Source organism: Zosterops lateralis, assembly GCF_965231275.1.
Source record: "Zosterops lateralis genome assembly, chromosome: Z".
Classification (NCBI taxonomy): Eukaryota; Metazoa; Chordata; class Aves; order Passeriformes; family Zosteropidae; genus Zosterops; species Zosterops lateralis.
The window spans coordinates 2,774,340-2,797,667 of NC_139800.1; the positions used below are offsets into that span (position 1 = coordinate 2,774,340).

The 23,328-nt window shown below is 48.7% G+C and overlaps 1 protein-coding gene across 2 annotated transcripts in view; it reads right to left on the reverse strand.

The window, feature by feature from the left end:
- The window catches only part of ARK2C (arkadia (RNF111) C-terminal like ring finger ubiquitin ligase 2C), a gene marked incomplete at its 3' end in the record, with an annotated part of 52,405 nt that extends 36,801 nt beyond the window's left edge, over positions 1 to 15,604 (reverse strand). For both annotated transcript variants that reach the window (XM_083882949.1, XM_083882948.1), the window contains exon 1: positions 15,406 to 15,604. In XM_083882949.1, coding sequence (XP_083739075.1) covers positions 15,406 to 15,466 — 61 coding nt within the window. In that variant the 5' untranslated portion in view covers positions 15,467 to 15,604. The remainder of the gene's footprint in view (positions 1 to 15,405) is intronic.
- Positions 15,605 to 23,328: the final 7,724 nt, after the last annotated feature.

The following is a 23,328-nucleotide window of genomic DNA, read 5'->3' on the forward strand; positions in this document are numbered from 1 at the left end:
GTTCAAGACACAAACCTGTTGACACCTAAGAACTCCCAGTTATGTACAAAAAAGAATTAAATTTGGGATCTGAACTTCTCAGTGATGTTAATTAAAGGCTGGCACCTCTAGAACATCAGATGAGCCACAGATTGAATTTCTAAGATCTTTTTGGTGCTTTTGAGACCGATGGGCTACAAAGCCTCCAACCCTGCTCCTCCATGCAGAAGAAGCATTTTGACCAAGCAAATCAATCTGAGGCCCCAGCTGGGAGGTCTGAGCTGGTATTCAGAAATTGTCCAACATTTGGCAGGTCTGTAAACATCAAGCCCTGAAGAAGCGTCTGCAGGCTGTCCTCAAGCCCTGAGTACCCTCACATGGGAAATTGGTGGGCAAATTCCTGGTTCCTGACTTTTTTGTACATTCAGGATGGGAGCAAATGGCCTCAAGTTGTGCCAGGGGAGGTTTAAATTGGATATTAAGAAAATATTTCCCCACTGAAAGAAGACATTTTCAGGTCAGACCTCAGACTGGGCTGCCCAGGGCAGTGATGGAGTCCCCCATCCCTGGAGGGGTTTAAAAGCTCTGTAGATGTGGCACTTGGGGACAGGGGTCAGTGGTGGCCTGGGCAGTGCTGGGGACATAGTTGGACTCCATGATCTTGGAGGATTTTTCCCAAGTTTAAGGATTCTATGATTTTGCAGAGTGAGATCACCCCTACTTTTTTTACAGCAACAACAAAAGCTGTGTGGATGGCAAACTTCCTCTGGGACCCCTGAGTTCATACATGCTCCTGAAAGCCCTATTTTCTCAAAGACAAGGGATGGCTCCTTCAGAAAGTTGCCTGGCCCTGCAGAGCAGCTCAGCAGGCTGGACAAAGGTCTCCTTTCCTCTCAGTATTGCAGGAACCAGCCAACAACCTCCTCCACCCCCAGCCTGGAGACTCACAGTTCTCCCGACCTTCACCAGCCAGCCCCAGACCAGTGTGGGATTTTCTCTCTGTGTTGCTGTTTTTCTTTCACTTTCTGGTCCATTACCTGCTGCCCCAAGAACTTCCTGAGCTTCTCTCTCTGTGTTACCCTCCCTCCTCCACTATCACCCAGCACTTCCACAACAGAGCTCAGCTAAAATCTCTCCCACAGATGAAAACTTCCCAGGAATTTTAAGCCCTGCTCTTTGCAGAGAGATACCTTTCTCCCCCAGGGAAGGTGGTATGCACTAACAGACAAGAAAAAGCAACTCCTACAGCTGATGGGCTGTACCCCACCCAACCCCAAACTCAGATTTGGGGAGCAGTTCACTCACCATGGGTATTGACAACAATAAATCAGTTTTCACTGGCTTTTTGGTGCCTGAACCTTAGCAAGCACTTCACATTTCCATGATGATGTTGCGCTCTGGGGCTTTCATCCTTTTTCTTTCCTTTTTTTTTTTTTTTTTTCTTTTAATCTTGAAGTCTCATTATATTTTCTGGCTTTCTCAAAGCTCCAACTCCCTGGAGTGATGCAAAGTGTGCAAGTCATGGCATCACTAGAAAAGGGCTGGTTCTTTTCTGGTGGGGGGGGAAACCCCAATAGCAAGCAGGACTGGGGACTATTTATGGACTGAAGAGGAGCACTTTGGCTCAGGGGGCTGGGTGCTCCATTAAACTTATCTCCAACAGACTGCACCCAAAAAGGACCCCCCAAGGGCTCTGCAGTGGTGGCAGCTCCAAGCAGGAGTTGTGTTGGATGCCCTGGTGCATCTCTCCTCCCCTGCACCACCCTGCTGCCAGGCCCTGGCACCTCTCTGATGTCCTTTGACCCCCGTGCTGGCCTGGATGTCACCTCCCAGGGGAGCCAGTCAGGCTTCTGCAGAGAGTGTCCATCCCTGTTTCCCACTTAAATTGCAGGGCACTGGGAAGGGGGCCCTTGCTGCTTCCCCAGTCCCATGATGGGAGCTGTGACCAGTTGTGCCATTGCAGCAAAAAGAGGAGTGGGGAGAGAGGAGAGGCACCAGTGCTCCCTGTTCTGTGAAAGAGCAGCAGCCCTTTAGCACTTTCTGCACAGCGTCCATCAAAACCCACCTCCCCCACTAAAAGCAGTGTTTTCTAGAAGTGAAACTGGAAGAGGGATGTGTACTGAGAGCCTGCTTGGCACCACACCACGATGTTCCTTCCTCCTGGCCAGATAATGAATGCCACTAGTTGATTTAAAGCTGGTTATGAGAGAGATCTGCCCATCGCTGTGTTCCCAACACCACTTATTACACCATCCATCACAGACATCCCCCAGGGCAGCAGCCAGAGGACAGGGCTTGTTCCTCAGCCTCCTCATCCCTTCAGCTCCCTCTCAGGGAACTCTGGACACATGGAGAGCAGTGCCTCACCCTCTCCTACACCAACACACACCAGGACAATGTGCTAAACCATCTCAACTTTTTTTTAGCAGAGCCAGCAGCAGCCATGAGGGAGATGTTGGTGCTTGGAGGAGGAATGTGAGGAAGGAGTAACTCAAAAAAAAAAAAAAATCCCTCTCATCCACAAGGGAAAGCAGGGCAGGTACTGTAACACCCAGTGGGAAATGAGGGAGGGAAAGGTGGAGAAGTCAAGTGAAGTTTGTACCCAGGGTGGTGCTGGTTAGGAGGAGAGTCAGGCTGGATATCAGGGAAAGGCTCTTCCCTCAGAGGGTTCAGGCACTGCCCAGGCTCCCCAGGGAATGGGCACAGCCCCGAGGCTGCCAGAGCTCCAGGAGAGCTTGGACAGCTCTGCCAGGGGTGCCCAGGCTGGGATTGTTGGGGTGTCTGTGCAGGGACAGGGGCTGGACTCTGCCAGAGCTCCAGGAGAGCTTGGACAGCTCTGCCAGGGGTGCCCAGGCTGGGATTGTTGGGGGGTCTGTGCAGGGACAGGGGCTGGACTCTGCCAGAGCTCCAGGAGAGTTTGGACACCACTCCAGGGATGCCCAGGGTGGGGTTGTTGCGGTGTCTGTGCAGACACAAATCCAGGTTGTGGATTTGATGATTTGATGATCCCATTTGATTTGTGGGTCCCTCCCAGCTCAGATGGCTCCCTGATTCTCAGACTACTCATCCAGCATACAACCAGGCTTGGAAGGCATTTGCTGGAAAGGAGCAGAAGTTGAGTCTCTGCAGAGAGACAGAAGATGAGCCTGAATCTGACAGTGCCAAGGTCAGCCCAGGGGGAAAAGACCTCCCTCATGGCTTAGATTCTAATAAGAAAAGGCCCAGTGAGAGATGCTGGGCTGTGGATAAGGAATCCCAGGACAAAGACAGGGGTTCTACAAGGCCCTGCATGATGCTTGAGTGTGCTGGTTTGGGCTGGAGTAGAGTTAATTTCCTTCACAGTAGCTGGTACAGGGCTGTGTTTTGGGTTTGTGCTGAACACAGGGTTGATAATACAGAGATGTTTTTGTTATTGCTGAGCAGGGCTTGCACAGAGCCAAGGCCTTTGCTGCTGTTTGTGTGGCCATGGTGGTGAAGATAATATAAAGTGAGGGGAAGGAGAAAAAGAGGAAGGAGGAAGAGAAGGATGTTTGGGGTGATGGTGTTTGTCTTCCCAAGTTACTGTTATATGGGAGGAGGCCCTGCTCTCTGGAGATGGCTGAACACCTGCCTGACCTTGGGAAGCACTGAATTAATTCCTTGGTTTTGCTTCACTCATGTGCACATTTTTTTTGCTGTCCCTGTCAAACTGCCTTTATCTCAACTCACTGAAAAGTTTTCCAGCTTTTACCCTTCTGATTCTCTCCCTGAGCCCACTGGTAGGGGATTGAGAGAGGGGCTGTGAGAGGCTGTATGTAACCACAAAGAGCCATTGCAATATACCCCAAAAACTTCTGTGATCTTCCCAGATAACAGAAGGTTCGGCCCTTGATTTTACTCAAGAGGCTAAAAATCACTTGTTGCAGGAAAAACAGAGAGAACACCAAGCAAACATACCTGGCTTCCCAAACAGCATCCCAAGCCCTCTCAGGAGGAACTGCTTTCTGTCCAAGGGAACATGCCTTCCTTCCCCCCGACACACATCCTATTTTTCCAGTCCTCCTGGCAATATTTTCTTTTCCCAGGACACCTCTGCACCATCCAGAAGGAGCACCTGGATAGCACCACAGCCATCTGGATCTGGCAGTACAGGACTCTCCCTGCAGATGACCCAGGGCAAGAGATGATGTGTCCTGACCTCCAGGGTGCCTCTGTGGTCTCCTGTGGCAAAACACTCAGGATTTCCACTGGTAAGTTTGTAATCACACACACAGAACCCAGACAGCTTTTCCTGCCCGGAGCAAACAAGGCCATGGAGAAGGCGCTGTTTGCATCTGCAGGCTGAAGGAGAACCACAGAATATCCTGAGTGGGAAGGGAACTCACAGGGATCATGGAGTCCATGCCCCTGCACAGACACCCCAACAATCCCACCCTGGGCACTCCAGAGAGGACTGTCCAAACTTTCCTGGAGCTCTGGCAGCATTGGGAATGTGCCCATTCCCTGGGGAGCCTGGGCAGTGCCTCTACACTCTGAGGGAAGAGACTTTCCCTGATATCCAACCTAGAAATCCCATTCATGCTGTTTTCCCAAGTCCTGTCTGCTCATGGGAGTGCAGAGATCAGTGTCTGCCCCTCCTCTTCCTCCCATGAGGATGTTGAAGACCACAATGAGCTCTACCCTCAGTCTCCTCCTCTCCGGCTGAACAGACCAAGTGCCCTCAGCTGCTCCCCCACAGCTTCCCCTCAGTGCCCTTCACCATCCCTGTGGCTTTCTTTGGATGTTCTCTGATAGTTTAATCCCTTTTTTTATGTTGTGGCACCCAAAAGTGCCCTCAGCACTCGAGGTGAGGCTGCCCCAGCCCAGAGCAGAGTCTGAGGTGGGTGAGACCAGTGAGGAGCAGAGCAGTGGTGACACATCCTGGTCAAGATTTTCACTGTCATTGTCATTTTGGAAATGACCTCTGGCCCCTCCTGAGCCTGGAAACACATCCTTGATGCCAGTGGAGGTGAGAGGAGGGAGAGGCAGCGGCTGACATGACCTTCCTCCTTCTGTACAGGGCCAGCTACATTTGGTGACCTCCCACATCTTTCCAAGACTCATCTCAGGCATTAAAGCACTTTCTGTTGATTAAATAAATTTGATGGGTTTCACAGTACAAGAACACAAAGGCAGTCCATTCCTGACCATTGCATGCTTCCCAAAAAACCTAACCCACCTTTAAGACACTGAAAAAAAATTACGTCAGAGTGAAACATTTGTGTATGAAAACTCAACTCAAAAATCATGATGAATTGGTTTTATTCCCTCCATCCAGTTGATGCTGTTTCATTTTTTGTCATAAGATAGCATTTCACTTTGGGGGTTGTGGCCTATTTCATCTCCCTTCAAACGAACCATTTAAAAGCTTCTCCCCACCCTTTCATTTTGCTGAAAAACCCAAGGACAATTTTAAACCAGGAAAATAAATTTTCAGCCAGTGAACTGGAAAATAATCATCATCATCAAAACCAGATATTCTTGTTTTCTAGTCCCTGGCAACTCAGTTCAATAGAACTGCCACCAGCCAAGCTGCTGGCCCACCACCCACTGCTCACCCATGCACTCCCCTGGTGCTATGGGGACAGGACATCCCTTGCCTTGGGGCACAAAATCCATGCCATACCCTAATTTTCAGCTCACAGTTTGAAGGAAAAGCCTTGGAGGCAAGAGTCTGGCCACCACTGGTCAATATCCTACAGGAGGGAGTCAGGCAGAGCTGAGCAGCAGATTAAGGATAGAGATGGGTTCTGCTACTGCTTTGATACACTCGGGAAAGTACAGAATCAACAAATAATTTAGACTGAAAAGACTTCTAAGATCAAGTTCAAACACTCCCCCACAGTGAAGGCAACCACCGACCTGTGTCCCCAAGTGCCACATCCAGATGGCTTTTAAATCCCTCCAGACAAGGGGACTCCAGCACTGCCCTGGGCAGCCTGTTCCTAAGCTTAATGACCCTTCCCATGAAGAAAATTTCCCTAATATCCAGCCTGACCCTCCCCTGGCCCAGCTTGACGCCGTTCCCTCTCCTCCTGTCCCTGGGAGCACAGCCCAACCCCCCCGGCTGTCCCCTCCTCTCAGGGACTTGTGCAGAGCCACAAGGTCCCCCCTGAGCCTCCTTTTCTCCAGGCTCAGCCCCTTTCCAGCTCCCTCAGCCTCTCCTGGGGCTCCAGACCCTTCCCCAGCTCCCTCAGCCTCTCCTGGGGCTCCAGACCCTTCCCCAGCTCGGTTCCTTGCCCTGGACACGCTCCAGCCCCTCGGTGTCTCTCTTGTCCTGAGGGGCCCAGAGCTGTCCCCAGCACTGGAGGTGTCTCAGCTGTGCCAGCCCAGGGGACAGGCCCTGGGGCTGTGTCACACCATGGGTGGCTCCCTGAGACCATCTGCTACAAGTATTGAATCTCTACTTCCCAGGAATTAGCCACACATCACCTGGTGATGGGAAATAGAGTGTAACTCTTCTGTTTTCCTTCACAGGCTTTGCTTCTGCGTTATTTAATTGACTTTATCTCAACAGCTTCTTGTCCATTTCATTTTCTCCCCCATGCCCTCCTGAGGAGGGGAGTGATGGAGCAGCTGGGTGGGCACTTGGCATCCAGTCAGGGTCACCCCACTCAGACAAAGAGGGCTGAGCAAAACCAGCTCTCCTAATGTTTTTGTTGCACAATAGATAAGATTTTGCCCGTTCAGGCTCGTAGAGATCTGCCTGTAGCCCTTTGATCTCAAAGGAGGCTCTGCACAGAGGAGCAGGAGAGACTTTGGGGTTGCCAACAGGCTTTGCAGGTGCCCAGCAGGGAAAGGGCCTTTTTTTATCAGGTTGACTGCAAGGAGTGATTCATTATAAAAAAGAAACAACTTTGTAACAACCCCAAGCCCACTAATGTCAAGCTATCTCTGTGCAGGAAGCCTCCTCATTCATTATCTCAGCCCCAGGAGATTTGTGGGATATCACAAATAACAGCTGGTCAAGATAAGGTCTCTCCCAACACGCTGCTTGCTCCCAGCATCTGTAAAGCCTCATCCTGACTGGCCTGAACAGACCAGTGCCTGGAGCTGCTACATCTCATCTGTTTTCAGCCCAACCCTGCTCTTTTCTAGATATTTTGAGCAAATATTGTGAGGTTTCTTCCCTGTATTTCCATGCCTTCATCTCCAAACCTTCCCAAACACCCTCACCTACCATCAGGGGAGCTCAGCAACCAAAGGCCCTCAGTTTCAGCCGAGCAAAACTTAATCCACTCCCTGTCCCTTCCAGCTCCTAGCATGGAGGGAATCTCCTAATTTCAATCAGGAAAACCCCCCCAAGGAGGAGGGGAGCTGTCAGGATCCCCCCATGCTAACATGAAACCAAGGCATGCCAGCAAACAAGATGTTTATAGCACAGTGATTCATAACACTGCAGAGTTTGCAGGAAACGTAGCACACCATTCATGGTTAAGAAATTCTCTTGTTTTCTGCTAAATATATAAAATAATCACTCATCCCCTGAGCAGCAGATGCAAATTACACCTAGTATTAGCCTCGTATGCCAACCACTGTAATTCTGGTGCTGCATGAAGCCGTTTCCCAAGGCTTTAAGAAGTCCCTTAATCTGCCTTTTGACGTCAAATGACAAATTTCCAGCCCGGGATCATTAACGGAATGACTAATGAAAGCTGATAAGTGAATTTATAAATGAAATTAAAGATATTAATATTAAAGGCCGGGCTATGAGAGAAGAGAGAGAAATGTGGATTTAGCAAACCACAACAAGGAGCATGGTAATCTGCATGAGATTTACAGCTCCTTTCCTGACAGGCAAATGAGTGGTATTTTCCGCCTGGAGGTTGTGGAAGCTGCCAGGCTTGATGGACACTTCTCCTGAAGCATCACCACCCCCATTACCTTCAGAGGCTGTCTGAGATTTAAAAGGCTCCTGCTCAAGTTTAACTGCAAATGCCAAACCAGGGATTAGCACACCCCAATAGTCTCTGCAAAGATAACTGCACCAGCAAACCCTCCTGGCAAACACAGCACCTTTACTCAGCGGCCAGTTTGCTGCCAACTTATTTTTTTTTTCTTCTTTCTCTCTTTTAAGATAAAAACACACTGAGAATCAGACTAGATTCTCATCTTATTCACCCCAGTATAAATGCCAAGCAACTCTTTTAAAAGCTGAGGGTTTTTTCTTTTTGGATGGAGGGGTTTATGCATGTCCAAACAAGTACAGACCTTGCCAGATGGGTATCCAGCCCCAGGTCCAGGGAGCTTCACCATGAACCCACAGCTCCTTTTAGGCTCCAGCTGCTCCTCACTGAGGTTTGGGGCTCTCAGGAGAGACTGCTTAAGCATCAGCTCCCACCAGCTGATGATGGTCAGCCCTGAATGGAGCAGACAAACATCCTGCACTGCCCCAAGGCACACAGGCAAATACAGGCACCTCCTCTGATATTATTAAAAAAAAAAAAAAAAAAAAAATTTAAAAAAAGGCTGAAGAAAGCTTCCTTTTGTCTGCAGATGCCCAGTTTTCAGCAGAGACAGCACAGAAACTGGCCAGCTGGTTGGGCAAGTGGTCATGAGTGGCGCCTCCTCGTGCACCCACAGCCTCCAAAAAACCCAAATTCCTGTGGGAAATATCAGTGCCTTGATCTAGCAGTGTGATTGAAGGAAGAGCCAGATGCCACCAGGAGAATGAGGAATCCCAGAGACACACAGGAAGCACAGCTGAGGAGGGCACATTTGCTATAGGGATGTTTCCCAGTCCCTTCTTTCACTGGAGGAACCCAGGGTGGGGAGCAGCTGCAGCAAGACAGATGCCCCAGGGATGTTTTTTTCTGAATGCCTTTCAGAGACCCCTCCCAGCCTGGGAAAAAGGACAAGAGAATGTTTCCACAGCCGTTCTTAGCTCCAGAGCTGGACATATGGTTTGGTAGGGCTGTCCAGTTCCATCAGTCCTGCTCCAAGAAGTCCCAGAAGGTGCTCGTGCCTGGTGCTCTCCTTGTTTAGGGACACACCTGCTCTTGGGATCATTTGGGAAAGGACATGGAGGGGTGGTGCACATTAACAGCTCCACGGCACCACTAGAGCCTTCACGAGGGAGGAAAAAAGAGGAAAACCAGAACCAGCCAATGGCTCTGCCTGAGCTGAGGGTCACCCACACCTCGGGGTGTCACCCCCACTCAGGGCAGCCACTGGGAGAAGCTGGAGCCCACAGGGATGTGGTGAGAGAGACAGAGACACCTGGAGCCTTCCCCCAGCTACCAAAATCCTCACCCAAACATTTCCCTACAGGCGTGTCTTCACTTCACAGGCTCCCAGCCCAGAGGGCTGTCCCTTATCTCTATTTCTCCCCACAACCTTTGCTGCTTCCAACCCTTCTTTGCTGCTGACCCCACTGGGTGTAGCCCCTCAAGCCAATGAAGAGATGATGTTCATTTCAGAGCCACAAGCCGCACACACACACAATTTTCCTGCAGGCACATTTTGCAGCCTTTAAAGGGAGGGAGAGAAAACAACAGAGGTTAAGGACACTTACCAAGAGGGATCCACGACAGCATGGGCCAACCAGCCCAATCCAGCTGGGGATGGGAAATGCAAAGGACCATCAGGCAGGGAAATGTGTGAGAAAAGGTCCTGGGAGACTGCAAAACTGAGCAGAGGAGGAGCAGAAAGGGTTAAGAAAAGGTGGAGAGGAGGCATGGAGCAGACAAGCGTTTGCTTTCCCTCCATCCTGGCTGCTGCTGAGCTCTCCAGCACAGGAGCCCAGTCCTTGCCACCACCAGGACCTGTTGCAAGAGGCTAAGGAGTGATTGCTTCTTTTTTTCTCTTTTTTTTTTTTCCCTTCCTTTTAGAGAGAATTTAACCTTTCTCACAAGACAGAGTTTTCTCACTAAGAAGGTTTAGGAGTAAGACAAGACCACACAAGGATTTGACTTGTGGATCTCCCACAGAGTCCTGGGCAGAGTTGCTTGGGAAACCACTTTGCCAACCCCAACTGCAGACGAACCCACTCCATCTCCCCAAACTGAACCGAAAAAGGGAGAATATTACCATTTTCCCCACTGGGTTTTGTCCCCAGTCTCTCTGCCTCCCTGCAGGTCCCTACCCTGGCCCACTGCAGCCCCACATCCCCTTCCCAAACGCCCACATCAGCTGAGACACCTGCTGAGTGCAGACTTGGGAGTTTTGAGGACCAAGTTTGCCATAAGCAGCAGCTTGAAGCTCTACATTATGTACAGCCCCCTAAGAGAAAAGCCTTGTGCTACCAGCCAGCTCCAGGAGCTGCAGGGTTTTGCAGGAACACCCAAATACCACGAGATGCCCAAGAGTCACAGCATTTGGCAATGCCATCACATCTCTTCCAACTGTCAAACTCTGTTCCTAGGGGTTACAGATATTGAAGACAGTTTAACGTAGGAGAAGACCTTTTGCAAATGTCCCCTTGGATTTCTCACTCATTAATTTAAAGTCTCTCAAAACGAGCATTCCCAGGTTAAAGGTGGGAAAGGATTTTCTCTGCTGACCTGCTGCAGTGCCTGTCCCTTTTTGAACACCTCAGGAGATAAGAATCTTCCAGTTTAGACATGAAACGGCCCCAGTGCATGGTTTGGGGTTAAACCAGCATGTAAGGGATGGGAGGGGATGCTTGTGTCCTTGCTACTCCCAAAAGAGCTGTATTCCCCTGTCCTTCCACCTCTGCACCTCCAGCAGTGGCCACCATTCTCCCTCTGGTCATGGAGACGCATGAGCCAGTCTTGGATGTCCCATGTGCTCCATTGTGGTACCTGGGGGAGCATTTCTCCTACAGCTTTTGGGGCAGCACCTGCCCCAGCCACGCTCCATCCTCCCCTTTCAGCTAACAAGAAGCTGAGCAGCGTTTGAAGCAACAACAAAGATTAAACTCAAGACTTACTCCAGTAAAGTCCTTCCAGAAAGGTCACGGAAAGGGATTGGGGGTGGCTCTGCGAGGACACCCACACTCTGCCCAAGGCACCCCCAGCAAGGCTGGGCTGTGTCCCCACAGTGTCCTCAGCACTCCATCCCCCTCCAGCAGAGCAGCTCCGGGGTTTTGTGGCAGACACACCCCCCCGACCACCCCCGAGCTTCACAGCTTCTGCTGCTGCCTCCCTCGCGCACCAACTCACCGGTTCTTAAATAACACGCTTCCACAGGGGCCAGATCCGCGCTCAGCAAGGTAAATCCAGATCAGCTCTCTTTAGCCTTTGCTGGTAATTCCCAGCATGAGCAAAACGTGACCACCGCTTGTTTCTCTTTCTCTTAAAAAGGGATGTGAGCTGTGCCACCAGCCCAAAGCCCGTGTGAGAGACCCACCAGCCCAGCTCCCTTTTTGCCATCGTTGAATGCGCACAGATGGGTGTGAGACCTTTGCACAGCCCTGACATAAATGAACCTCAGAGCCCGTTTTGTCTGTGTTTGGGATTATCCTTCTCCCTGTTACTGAGTTATTTAAGGGAGGCCAGAGATACAGGTTGGTGCCGGGGAGATGTCTAGGTTTTACAGAAATCACTGCATGTGCCTCCACACCCACAGCAGCACCACCGGCACGTGACCCGCCTTGGATTTCCTCAGCCCGTGATACTAAAATAAAAACAAAAAAACAAAGAAAAAAGACTAAAAAAAAAAAAATAAAAAAAAAAAATAAAATAAAATTAAAAAAAAAATTCGTTTTCTTTGTACCAGGTGGCTTTTTCAGGACTCAAAACGTGGCTTTTCAAGAGTGTCAAAGGAATTAAGTCATTAAAATGTGGATGAGTTTGATGGATTATGAGCTATGAAAGCCTGGTGGTTACTGACTAATAAGGCTGGGAGGTGGAGGGGGGGGGGGGATGTTTCCTCTTGTATGGATGTGTTTCTAACAAGACAGGTCAAAAATATGATGCGGATGATAAATTGCTTTAAAAGTTGCCATTAACCCAGCAGTTTTCTGCATTATTAGATTACCAAGGCATCCTTGGAGTGGATTGACCAGGCAGCCCTGCTCTGTAGCAGAGCTAATTTGCAGAGTGAGACCTGGAGGGGGGAGGTTTGTTACACTCACTGCAATGAATCCCCACTCCCAACAAAGGGGCAGCTGCCGGCAGGTGTCCGTGGAGGGGATGGGTTTATCCGTGTCAGGGTTTGGGGTGGGGGGAAAAGGAGAAAGGGGGATTTTTTAATTTAATTTTTTTCCCACGCCATAACCCGAATCTCATTGTCTCACGTGGTGTGGGACTGGTTGTTGGGGGTGGGGTGGGGAGGGGGTTTGAATTTAAAAAGAAAAGGAAAACAAAACAAAACAAACAAACAAACAAAAAAAATTAAAAGAGGAGGGGGTGGGGAAGGAAAGGGCGGGAGAAAGGGGGGGAGAAAAATAATAATAAAAATAAAAAATCACATTGGAAAATGATCAGCCCCAACAGGCATGCATGTCTCCCTTCATGCAAGCGAGAAGCACAGCCTCCCCTCCTCGGGATGTGTATGGGGGACGTGTCAGGCACGGAGGAGCTCAGCGCTGGCCCGGGGCGAGGATGGAGCGAGAGAACAAAGGGCCACGGCATACACTACATCCAGGGGGGAGCGGCGGGGGCACCCCACCGGTGCTCATACAGAGGGGGACAGGATGGCCAAACAGTCACCGAGGGACACGGAAAAGGAAGATATGGAGAAGGAAATCATAAATAAATGCTCATAGAGAAAAACCGACCAAACTCAGGATAGAGCTAAGGAGAAGAGGTGGAAAGGCACAGCCTTGCGAGATGATGCGTCTCTGGGAGGGATGCTGGGGGTAAAGGCAGGGCGGGCTGCAGGAGCCACTGGCTTTTGTTTGGTTTGCCAGCGGCTCCTCGTGAAATTTTAGCGGGTGGGAGCCACCGACCTGCTGAATTTGTCTTCCTCTCATTAAAGACCAATCACCAATCCTGCGTCTCCCCCCTCCGCCCCGGCTTCTGTGGAAATGTAATTAAAGACAAGATGCTCCCCCCCCTCGCCTCCCCTCCCAGCCCCATCTCCTGGCTTTGGGAGCCCTGACTTCCTCAGTTCCTCGTGGCATCCAAGCCAAAACGGGGAGGTTTTTACAGGACCGTTTTGCAGACCTGGGAGAGGAGGTTCTGCTGCAGGCACAAGGAGAGGTGACCACTATTATTATCATCGCTTTTGCAGCCGCAGCAAAACTGCTCGCTGACCGCAATTCATCCATTCCTCCCTCCACGCTCCCAATATTTTAAGACTTTCTCACAACCCCACAGTTTGCCTTTTTTTTTTTTTTTTTTTTTTAAACCAAATCGAGTTTTTATTCAGAAGATGGTGGGCCTGGAGGCTTAGAGCAGGGGAAAAAAAAATGTAGTTACAACATTAGCAGCTGGGACGTTTTTTACGAGCCCTGCCTTGCAGGGGTCTAGTGGAGATATTTATAGCGTGCCAGTCGCCGCGGGACCGAGGCACAGCAACTTCTCGCATGGCAGATGGTGGGCAGGGCACTCGCAGGGATGTATATGTTTAAAATATACAGCTTAAAGATTAGAGGGGGATTTCTTTTTTTTTTTTTTTTTTTCCTCATTTTAATACAGGTTGGTTTACTTCTTGTTAATCAAGAGTTTTAGAAAAAATAAACATTTCCCCCCCCTCCCATCCATACAGAGGTAAGGAAGGTGTAATGTTGTAACTAGAATGAATAAGCAGCAGACCCTTCATCAATTTTTTTTTTTTTTTTGATTAATAATGAGGGATTGGATTTGTACACTTTTTTTTTTTTTTTTTTTTTTTTTTTTGGCTGTTCTGCGGTAAAACCAGAATTCTGCATCGGCACAACAGCAACATGGACTGTGCGCTGGGGAGTATGTACACACAGACTAATGCTGAGGGTAGATATGGGATAGGAAGTGGTGGTGGTGGGGGGAAAAAAAATGTATTTAAAAGCCCCCAAATCTGTTCTACGAGGGAGAAAAAATCCACTCACTCAAAACCTCACGATGAGGGGAAAGCAAGGAAAAAATCTAAACAGCAGGATACGACAATAAATGGGAAAACAGCAATAGAAAAAGCACACTAGGTTAATATAGGAAAACTAGTTTCTTTATTGAGAGATCGTATATTAGTATTAGTGGAATCGTGTGTAACAATGTCATCATGCACACAATACAAAAAGGCAAGGCCCACCATGCTATGGAAGGGCAACAGAACAAAAGCAGCGTACACTGAGCAGATGTATAGGCTACAGCACATTACATTTCAGCAGGGTATGTCTCTACAGAGAGATTTACATCAGAAACTAGGTAATGTAAAAAAATACAGACCATGCTTTAGTTTTAGTACAAGAAAAAAGGTGGAGATACACAACCAAAGGATATTCGGTACAGAAAAAATTACCCACAAAATAAGAACAGGAAGTAATTCAGCACAGCAGAAAAAAATGTTATCCCTGTTTAATGGAAAACCATTTTGCCAGTCGTCTCTTTCGGCAGCCCGGGTTGGTTTTTGGCTTTTTTTTTTTTTTTTTTTTTTTTTTTTTGGGGGGGGGGGAGGTTTGTTGGGTTTTTTTGGGGGGTGCCTCCAGCGGGACGGGACACTTGTGGCTGCAGGGGAGGGGACAGGGCTGGGGGCGATGCCCGCGGGGACAGCGGTGTCACCGCGGGGACATCAGGGATGCTGCACCCCCCGCCAGCTTTCCCCACACACATCCCACTCCCCAACTCTGCCCCTTTCTCTTCTCTCTGCCAAGCCCGATTTTTTTTTTTTTTTTTCCCGAATCGCGGCCAATCGCTGCTGCGCTTCCCCCTCCCCAAATTTAATTTTAATATTTTTTTTAATTTTTTTTTTTTTTAATTTTTTTTCGGCAAGGGACCGGATGATCCCACCGTGATCCTTTCCCCACCTCAGCCGCCCCCCTGAGGGTCTGGCCGCAATGTGGGGGCGGCCTGGCCCCCACCCCACCCCAAAAAAAAGAGACTCTGCGACGACGACCACAAGCAAAACGAATCCACTTAACAGGAATTTACAAGTGCAAATGTAAACTCAGCTACTACACAGGATGGAGGTACAAAAATGGCTGGTTATCGGCTACAGCTACGCTGGGATGGCCTGGTGGCTACGGGTGAGGGGTGTGGAGGGGGGTGGGGGGAGAGGGTAAATTAAAAAATAAAATAAAAATCCGTAAAAGAACGGGAGGTGGAAAAGGGGGGGGAGGGGGGGGAATGGATCTACCGCAGCGGAGACGGGAGGAGTGGGAGAGAGGGGTCCCAAAACGTGGTGTGTGTGGGGCGGGAGGCGCCCCAGAGAAGGCTGGGTGAGGTGGGCTGAGGGGGGACGCTGAGGGGCAGCTCCCCCCCCTTTTTTTTTTTTTTTTCCTGCCGCCGGGGACCCGGGGACGCGCCGCCCTCCCCTCGCCGCCGTTGGCGGCCCCGGGACGCGAACCCGTGTTGCCGGGAGCGGTACCTCTGTTGCGCACGGAGCCGAAGACGGGCAGCACCAGGTATCCGACGTGCACCAGGACCATGCTGCGGCCTTTGTGCCCCCCGGACGCGCCGGCGACTGGCGGCGGCCGCGCTCGGCCGGCACACAAAGGGGCTCCCGGCCAATGGCAGCGCGGGGGCCGCCGCCGGGACACGCCCCCCTTTCCCGGCGGCGGCCAATGGGCGCCGGAGGGCGGGGCGGGGCGGCCCCGCGCGCGCGAAGGGAGGGGGGCGCGCACGCGCGCGGCCGGGGTCGCGTGCGCGCGCACCCGCTCGCCCGGGGGTCCGGCGGTCTGTCCGTGTGTCCGTGTGTCCTGCCCTCTGTCCGTGTGTCCGCGTGTGCTCCCGTCTGTCCGTGTGTCCTGCCGTCTGTCCGTGTGTCCCGCCGTCTGTCCATGTGTCCTGCCGTCTGTCTGTGTGTCCCGCCGTCTGTCCGTGTGTCCCGCCGTCTGTCCATGTGTCCTGCCGTCTGTCTGTGTGTCCCGCCGTCTGTCCGTGTGTCCCGCCGTCTGTCCGTCCACCCGTCCGCCCTTCTGCCTGTCTGTCCATTCAGTCATCCTTCCATCTGGCCGTTCATCCTTCCTTCATCCATCCATCCATCCATCCATCCATCCATAGATCCATCCCATCCTTCCATCTCTCTGTCCTTCTGTCTGTCCAGCCATCCTTTCATCCATCCCTCCAGCTGCCTGTCCACCCGTCCATCCTTCCACCTCTCTCTGTCCTTCCAGCCATTTCTCCAGCTGTCTGTCTGTCCGTCATCCATCCATCCATCCATCCATCCATCCATCCATCCATCCATCCCTCCTTCCATCCATCTGCCTGTCCATCCCTCTGTCTGTCCATTGGTCCATCTACCCATCCTTCCATCCATCCATCCATCCATCTCCATCATCACTCACCCATCCATCCATCCATCCATCCATCCATCCATCCGTCCGTCCATCCATCCATCCATCCGTCCGTCCGTCCGTCCGTCCATCCATCCATCCATCCATCCATCCATCCATCCATCCATCCATCCATCCTCCCACACAAACACACCCCTGTCAGCTGCACACACATGCACACCCGTGCAGACATGCACTCACAGGCAAAGGCAGCATCCCTACACCCATGCACAGGCACACACACACATGTGCCTTGTGCAGCAGCACAGGTGTGCACAGACATGCCACAAACACCCTCAGGGCACGCACAGACCTCACACACGTGGACAGACACACCTCACACCCCCCCTACACACACACAGGCTCTTGATGTCCCCCAGACACAGCCCCGTCCTCTCCCACATCACACACACCTGGGTCACACACCTGGAGCTCTCCCTGTGCTGTGATGCTCAGGAAGCACACGTCAGGCTGTGCCACGAGCACAGGGCCAGCAGTGGCTGTCCCTGTCCCCGTCCCTGTCCCCGTGCCCGCTCTCCTCCCCGCGGGTGACACAGTGGCCCATTGTGTTGACGCCCCAGTTACTGACAGAATTTATCCGTTGGGGCATCACTGACCTAAAATAGCTCGGGCCAAGCCCGGAGGGGTGAGGAGAGCGCCTGGAAACCCCCGGGGGCTCGGAGCCACCCACCTGCTGCTGCAACCAACACCCCCGGCCTAAAGATGGGCGATTCACCCCTCCCAAAAAAACCCCAACAAAACAAACCTAAACAGAGGCTCATCTCGAGTTAAAACTGTTTTAATGTAGTCAGAAGCCCCCTGTTCTGCAGGAGGGATTTCTGTCAAAGCGCGGGATGCAGGGAATCATTTCACTCCTCTGCCAAGCGACTTTTCCATGGCCTTCCCACCCTCCCTAAGCTTTTTTTTTTTTTTTTTTTTTTTTTTTCCTTTTGCCCCCGTCCTCCCCCCGGCCTTTGTGGCCGCCGTCCCGCCGTGGGGAGCCCCTTTAATCCCCGCTTAGCCTTATCCATCCCGTGCATCTGGCAGGTTTAAGCGCCCGGGCAGCCTCCGGACGGGGATGTGCGATGGATTTGTCCGCCCGGATTATGGCATTGAGTCTGTCGTTGGGTTGGGTTTGTCGTGGGTTTGTTTTTTTGGAGGAATGGCGAGGGGGCGCGGTTAGTTTGGGGGGCGCTTTTTTATTTTCTTTTTTTTTTTTTCTTTTTTTTTTCCCTCCTGATCTGAATAAAAAACGTGATCTTGGTAACCTGCATGTGTGTAACCCCTTCCTCACCCATCCCACAGCCCCCGGGCAGATGCCTGGGAAGGATTAACTTGATCCTCAGGGAGAACTGCCAGCTCCAGCCTTCCCCAGAGCTGCCACCCCCTACCCAAAAAAGGCCCTTTTGGGCACATTCGCACAGCTGCTGCTCTGAGCTCCCCTCGAACGGGAGCAGGACAAGTTCCAGGTGTCCACTGCCTCCCGGTGGCCATCCCACTGCATCCCAGCCTGGATTTGCCTCAAGAGGCTGCACTGACTCGTGGGGGGCTCTTGGCAGGGAAAGGCTGGACTTTGTCCTCTGCTGTCACCCTGCTGCTGTGACCATTGCCCACCGCAGGGCAAAGCCAGCCCCGGCTCGGTACCCATAGGCAGCACCTCATGTTCCAACAGCATTAATGTTTTCAAGGAAAGAGCAAAATTTGGTTGGATTTTTGGGGTTTGGTTTGGGGTTTTTTGTTTGTTTGTTTGTTTGTTTTTGGGGGTTTTTGTTTTGTTTTGTTTTTGTGGGTTTTTTGGGGGTTTTTTGTGTTTGTTTTTTTGGTGTTTTTTTTTGTTTGTTTGTTTGTTTGTTTCTTTTTTTTTGTGGTTTTTTTGGTGGGTTTTTTTTGTTTTGTTTTTGGTGGGTTTTTTTGGTTGGTTGGTTGGTTGGTTTGGTTTTGGGTTTTGTTGGGGTTTTTGGTTTGTTTGTTTGTTTGGGTTTTGTTTTGTTTTGTTTTGTTTCGTTTTTTGTTTGTTTAGTTGTTTTTGAGTTGGTTTTTTTTTGTTTGTTGGGTTTTTTTCCCCCCAAGAACCTCTGAATGGTTTGGGCTTGAAAAGACCTCAAAACTTATCTAAAACCATGGGCAGGGACACTTCCCACTGTCCCAGGATGCTCCAAGCCCCATCCAGCCTGGCCTTGGGCACTTCCAGGGGATCCAAGGGCATCCACATTTTCTCTGGGCACCCTGTGCCAGGACCTCCCCACCCTCACCATAATAAACTTCTTGCTGACATCCAAACTAATCTAATTTTCCCTGTTTACGCTGTAATGAAACGCTTCCTGAGCCCCATTTGTGTCACAGCATGGAAAAACAACCACTTCCCACCTGTCTCTGCCAGCAGCAACAAATCACCCCCAGCCTAGAGGTGTGATGTGGGCTGGCTGTGTCACACACACCCGACAGAGGGACACCTCTTTGAGAGCTAAAAAGCCTGCAAAAAGTGCAAGGCAGCCAAAGCCAGGCATGAATCAGGCAAGGAGGGATGCCCACTGTGCCTCCCCTGGCCCATCCCCACTCAGGATGGGTCCCAGGACCCTGTAAAACACCCTGGCATCCCCTCCTTGGTCCCCTGAGATGGCTGTAGTGAGCCCTGGAGAATCCTACCCAAAATAATCAGGATTTCACTTCATTCCCCCTTGCCTGGCCATCCAGATGGTTTTTACTCAGTGAAGAGTGACAGCAAAGTGTAACTGCATAAAGCAACAGAATGAAGTATTTTGAAACAAAGATACAGGAAGGACACAATAAACATATTTCTGGGCACATGCAACTGAAGGAAGCAAAATATATAAACTCAATTAACTGTGAGTAAATTACAATTAACCTTTTTTTTTTTTTTCTTTTTTCTTTTTTTTTTTTTTTTTTTTCTTTTTTTCTGAATGCTGCGATCTAGTAAAGAATTCTTGTGCTATGGAAACAATGTTGTATTTGCAAGCAGTGTTTAAAAAGTAATTAGGATGCAGACAGAAATCCAGGAATCCAAATCCTCTCATAGGACACCATTAAACAGCTGGTACCATAGAGCTGATACCTCACAAACAAGATGTAATGCAGCAAGCTCATCTAGGGATCAATTCGGGCTCTGAGTACATAAGGCAAAGGAATGACAATTGAAAGACCTCTATGTTTCAAAGTCTGTGGACAGGTGGATCTAGGATAAAGGATCTTTTTTTATTGCTACTTACCTGTTTAAGTGGGATAATGGAAGAAAATGTTATCACTAACAAGGAAAGTCACAGTTTCTACAGATTCAGTTAGTTTGCATCTTCATCAGTAAATAGTGTACTTCCAAAACTGTCAGTTATAGTCATGCCATGTAACCTGACAAGAGTTTTATTAGAGTGGCTTAATCAAATCTAAAAGGCCAGTACCTTCCATGATTAGCTTTCACTTGACTTTGATTCCTTGCTTTTCCACACATATATTGGCACATACCTTTTAATTACAATGACACGTGGTATTTTTTTACACAGTGACAGAGCATTGATTTCACAGAAAAAAAGGCAGATCCAAAGAGGCACAGGCAATTATGTGATGCCGTCTCTGCACTTTCCATCAAACATTCAGATGTACATTGCAAGCACTGGCCTGTTCCAAACCAACAGCCTCCTTTTGCTTTTTCTGAATTTGCAGTTATGATTCATAAAAAGCAGAAAGGAAGAACTGGTGTGTGTTAATAAGGGCTTTAATTTATCAGATGTGTTTATTTCCTGTCCTTCCTATTTTATTAACCTGGAAAAGAGCATTACCTGTCTCTCAGAGTGGAAGAGGAACCTGTTAAGACAGACTGGAGCAGGGTAGGTTACTTTTCCTGCTGGAGTACTGGTCTAATCTGTGCCTACAGCTTGGTGAAGCTCTTCAGCAGTAGATGTGAGGATGTGAGAAGCTCTTGCATCACCACTGTGTCATCAGAACTGGGAAACAGACTGACAGTGGCTCTTGTGGTCTGTCCTCTCTTCTGATGCCCTTAGACTGACAACATCATGTGTTTTTTACCCAGTTTAAGGAGGACTGTAAAGTTTCTCATGGATGCATTGCTCAAATTTTTAACTTCAGTAAAGGAATATTCTAGACTTGCTCTTATAAACAATGAAACACTTCCAATAAAATTTTGTCAATGAAATTAGGAGAAATTATCAGTTCTTGATAGGCAGCTGGCATGTACAGTTTCAGCTTGGATGATAAAGTAAAACTAGAAAAGCTTGACAGGCCACCAAAATGGAAAAAAGGCCTAAATGTTAATTTAGGAGGTGTACAAGCCCCCAGAATATAGTTTTAGTCCCTGATACTTACCTTAATATCTTTGCAGCATTTAAAAAATATATATTATAGAACAAGCTTGTAGCAAGAATGAACTCATTAGTTTATCTGTAAAATCCATTAAGTATAAGGACTAACTGATGAGAGCCATTTAAAGGAGATGATGTTTTGACATAAAGTAATATTGTGGACAAATTTTCTTTAAAAAAACTCAAGCCAGAAATACTGGACTTTACTAAGGTGTTTTCTGAAGGTTAGAGGACTTATATTCATTTTTTTTCTTGGCACTGCAGTGGTCTCTGCTTTAGTTCTGCATGCCAAGTACTTTTAATCTTGTAAGAAAACACTGTACCAGAGGGTGGTGTGCATGGCTGACTTTGGCTCAGGGTGACATAAATGATTATTGCTTCTGCAACTATAGAGGCATTTCTTTGAGATACACTTTTCTCATATTTATTTTCAAAATTCCATGGACTGGAAAGCAGAGGGAAAGGTTAGAATGTGGTAAAACTTCAGTCTGTTTGTTTCTAAGCCACAGGTAGGTGTGTTGTGTGCAAGCAATGGAGTATCCTTCCTATTTTCTCTGTTTTTCAGTTTCTTCTCTGCATCCCTCAGCTGCCTTTGAGTGGGTTCCATAAGGTCAAGGCAGAACTGTGGCTCTTTTGCTGTGGAGAAATTGTTGGTACTGTCTCATGGATGTTTGGCTGCTCCCTGACATCCGTAATGCCTCAGAGTGGTTGGTGGGCAGGCTTATTCTGCACTGCAACATTTAGAGGAACATATCACTTTAAGACATACTTTGTCTGAAGGGTGTAATTTAATTTTCGTGTTGAGGGTGGTGCCCTAGCTGGATTTTCTGATCCCCTTAACCCAGGTGAATGATAACCTTGGAGTGGGAAGGGGTTTCAATATTTTCTTGTAAATATGATCTCTTCAATAAGATGCTGAAGAGAAAGCAGCAGTAAGGGCAAATATTGCACAGCCTGTGCATCTCTACCTTTGTTGTGGAATACCAGACCTGAGCACACAGTCTCTGTCTGCCACCTTCTGTACTGCATCTTGGGCTTTCTGTGATCACATCAGATGAATGAGGACTGCTGGAGGATTTTCTGCATTTTAAATGTCTCTGTGCCTCAGGAGAACGAAAAAAGAAACGGGATAGCTGTGCTCTTCTGAGGAGTGACAAATATATTCTCCTGCCTGTTGCTGGGTCAGGTGTTCTGAGGAGAAACTGAATGCATAGGCTGAGAGAAAGTATTTTCAGTATGGAAACCACAAGTCTTGGAAAAGGAGTTTTCCACCAATTGCTCCTCTTTTCCACAGATATTATTATCTTCATCTTTACTGCTTCTTTAATGTATCATGTATTTGGTATTTTTAGCTGACTTTCTGGGAAAACTAGTTCAGAAAATCCTGTGCAGATTATTTTGATATTTAAATAAAATTCCATCATGGTGAATACAAGACCAGCAAGAGCTCTTTAATTCCTAATTAATTTTTGTTGAGCTGGTTATCTATATGGGAAGAAACCACGTTGCAAATATTTACATCTCCTGTTAAATATAAATTATTTTAGAGGTTTTAAATTCCAGACCAAAATAATGAAAAAAATTCCAGATAACAATGAACTTACTCTTCCTCAGTGCAGAAGAGTGTGCAAAAATATTTGTTTAATAAGTTTAGACTCCTGAGGTGTGTATGCTGAGCAGAAGGAAATACATCCTGTGTTTAGATCATGCTGTTAACAAAACTGACCAAGTGATTCAGTGCTCAAGGTCCTTTAGTGTTGCTTGAACACAGTGAAGACAAAACAAGGAGGAAAAGTTGTTTATTTTGGTAAAATGTTAGAGAATAAAATTCTGTGATTTATTGAAGAAAAAAAACACAAAACAAAAACAAAACAAAACAAAACAAAACAAAAAAAAAAAAAAAAAAAAAAAAAAAAAAAAAAAAAAAAAAAAAAAAAAAAAAAAAAAACCTGAAAGGCAATGCAGTCATTGGCCATAGTCAGCATGGATGCATGGATTCATGATGGGGAAGTTCTGTTTGAAAAAGCTTAATTTCCTTTTACAACAACGTTACCCACCTAGTAGAATAAGGGAAGCCAGTTAACATAATCTTTTTGGATTTCAGTAGAGATTTTAATGTTGTCTCTCACAGTGTTCTTGTGGACAAAATGTCCAGCACACAACTGGATAAATACATCACGTGATGGGTGATGAACTGGCTGATGGGCTGAGCACAAAGAGTGACAGTGAGTGGGGTGGCATCAGGCTGGGGACCTGTCACTAGTGGGGTTCCAAAGGCTCCATCTTAGACTCTGTGCCCTTCAACATCTTCATAAATGACTTGGACACAGCACGAGAAGGGATACTAAGCAAACTCACAGCTGACACTAAACTAGGAGGAGCTGTTGACTCCCTTAAAGACTGGGATCTTAAATTAAAGTGCTGGGAAATCACCAGCTGAGTGAAGTGCAATGAGAGCAAGAGCTGGGTTCTGCACTTGGTGGGGGATGTGCAGACAGACTGGGGAATGAGATGCTGGAAAGCAGTGCCACAGAAAGGGACCTGGTCAAGGGAAGGTTGAACATGAGCCAGCAGTGCCCTGGCAGCCAGGAGGGCCACCCCTGTCCTGGGGACATCAGGGACAGCATCAGCTGGGCAAGGGAGGGGGATTGTCCTGCTCTGCTCTGCTCTGGGGCAGCCTCACCT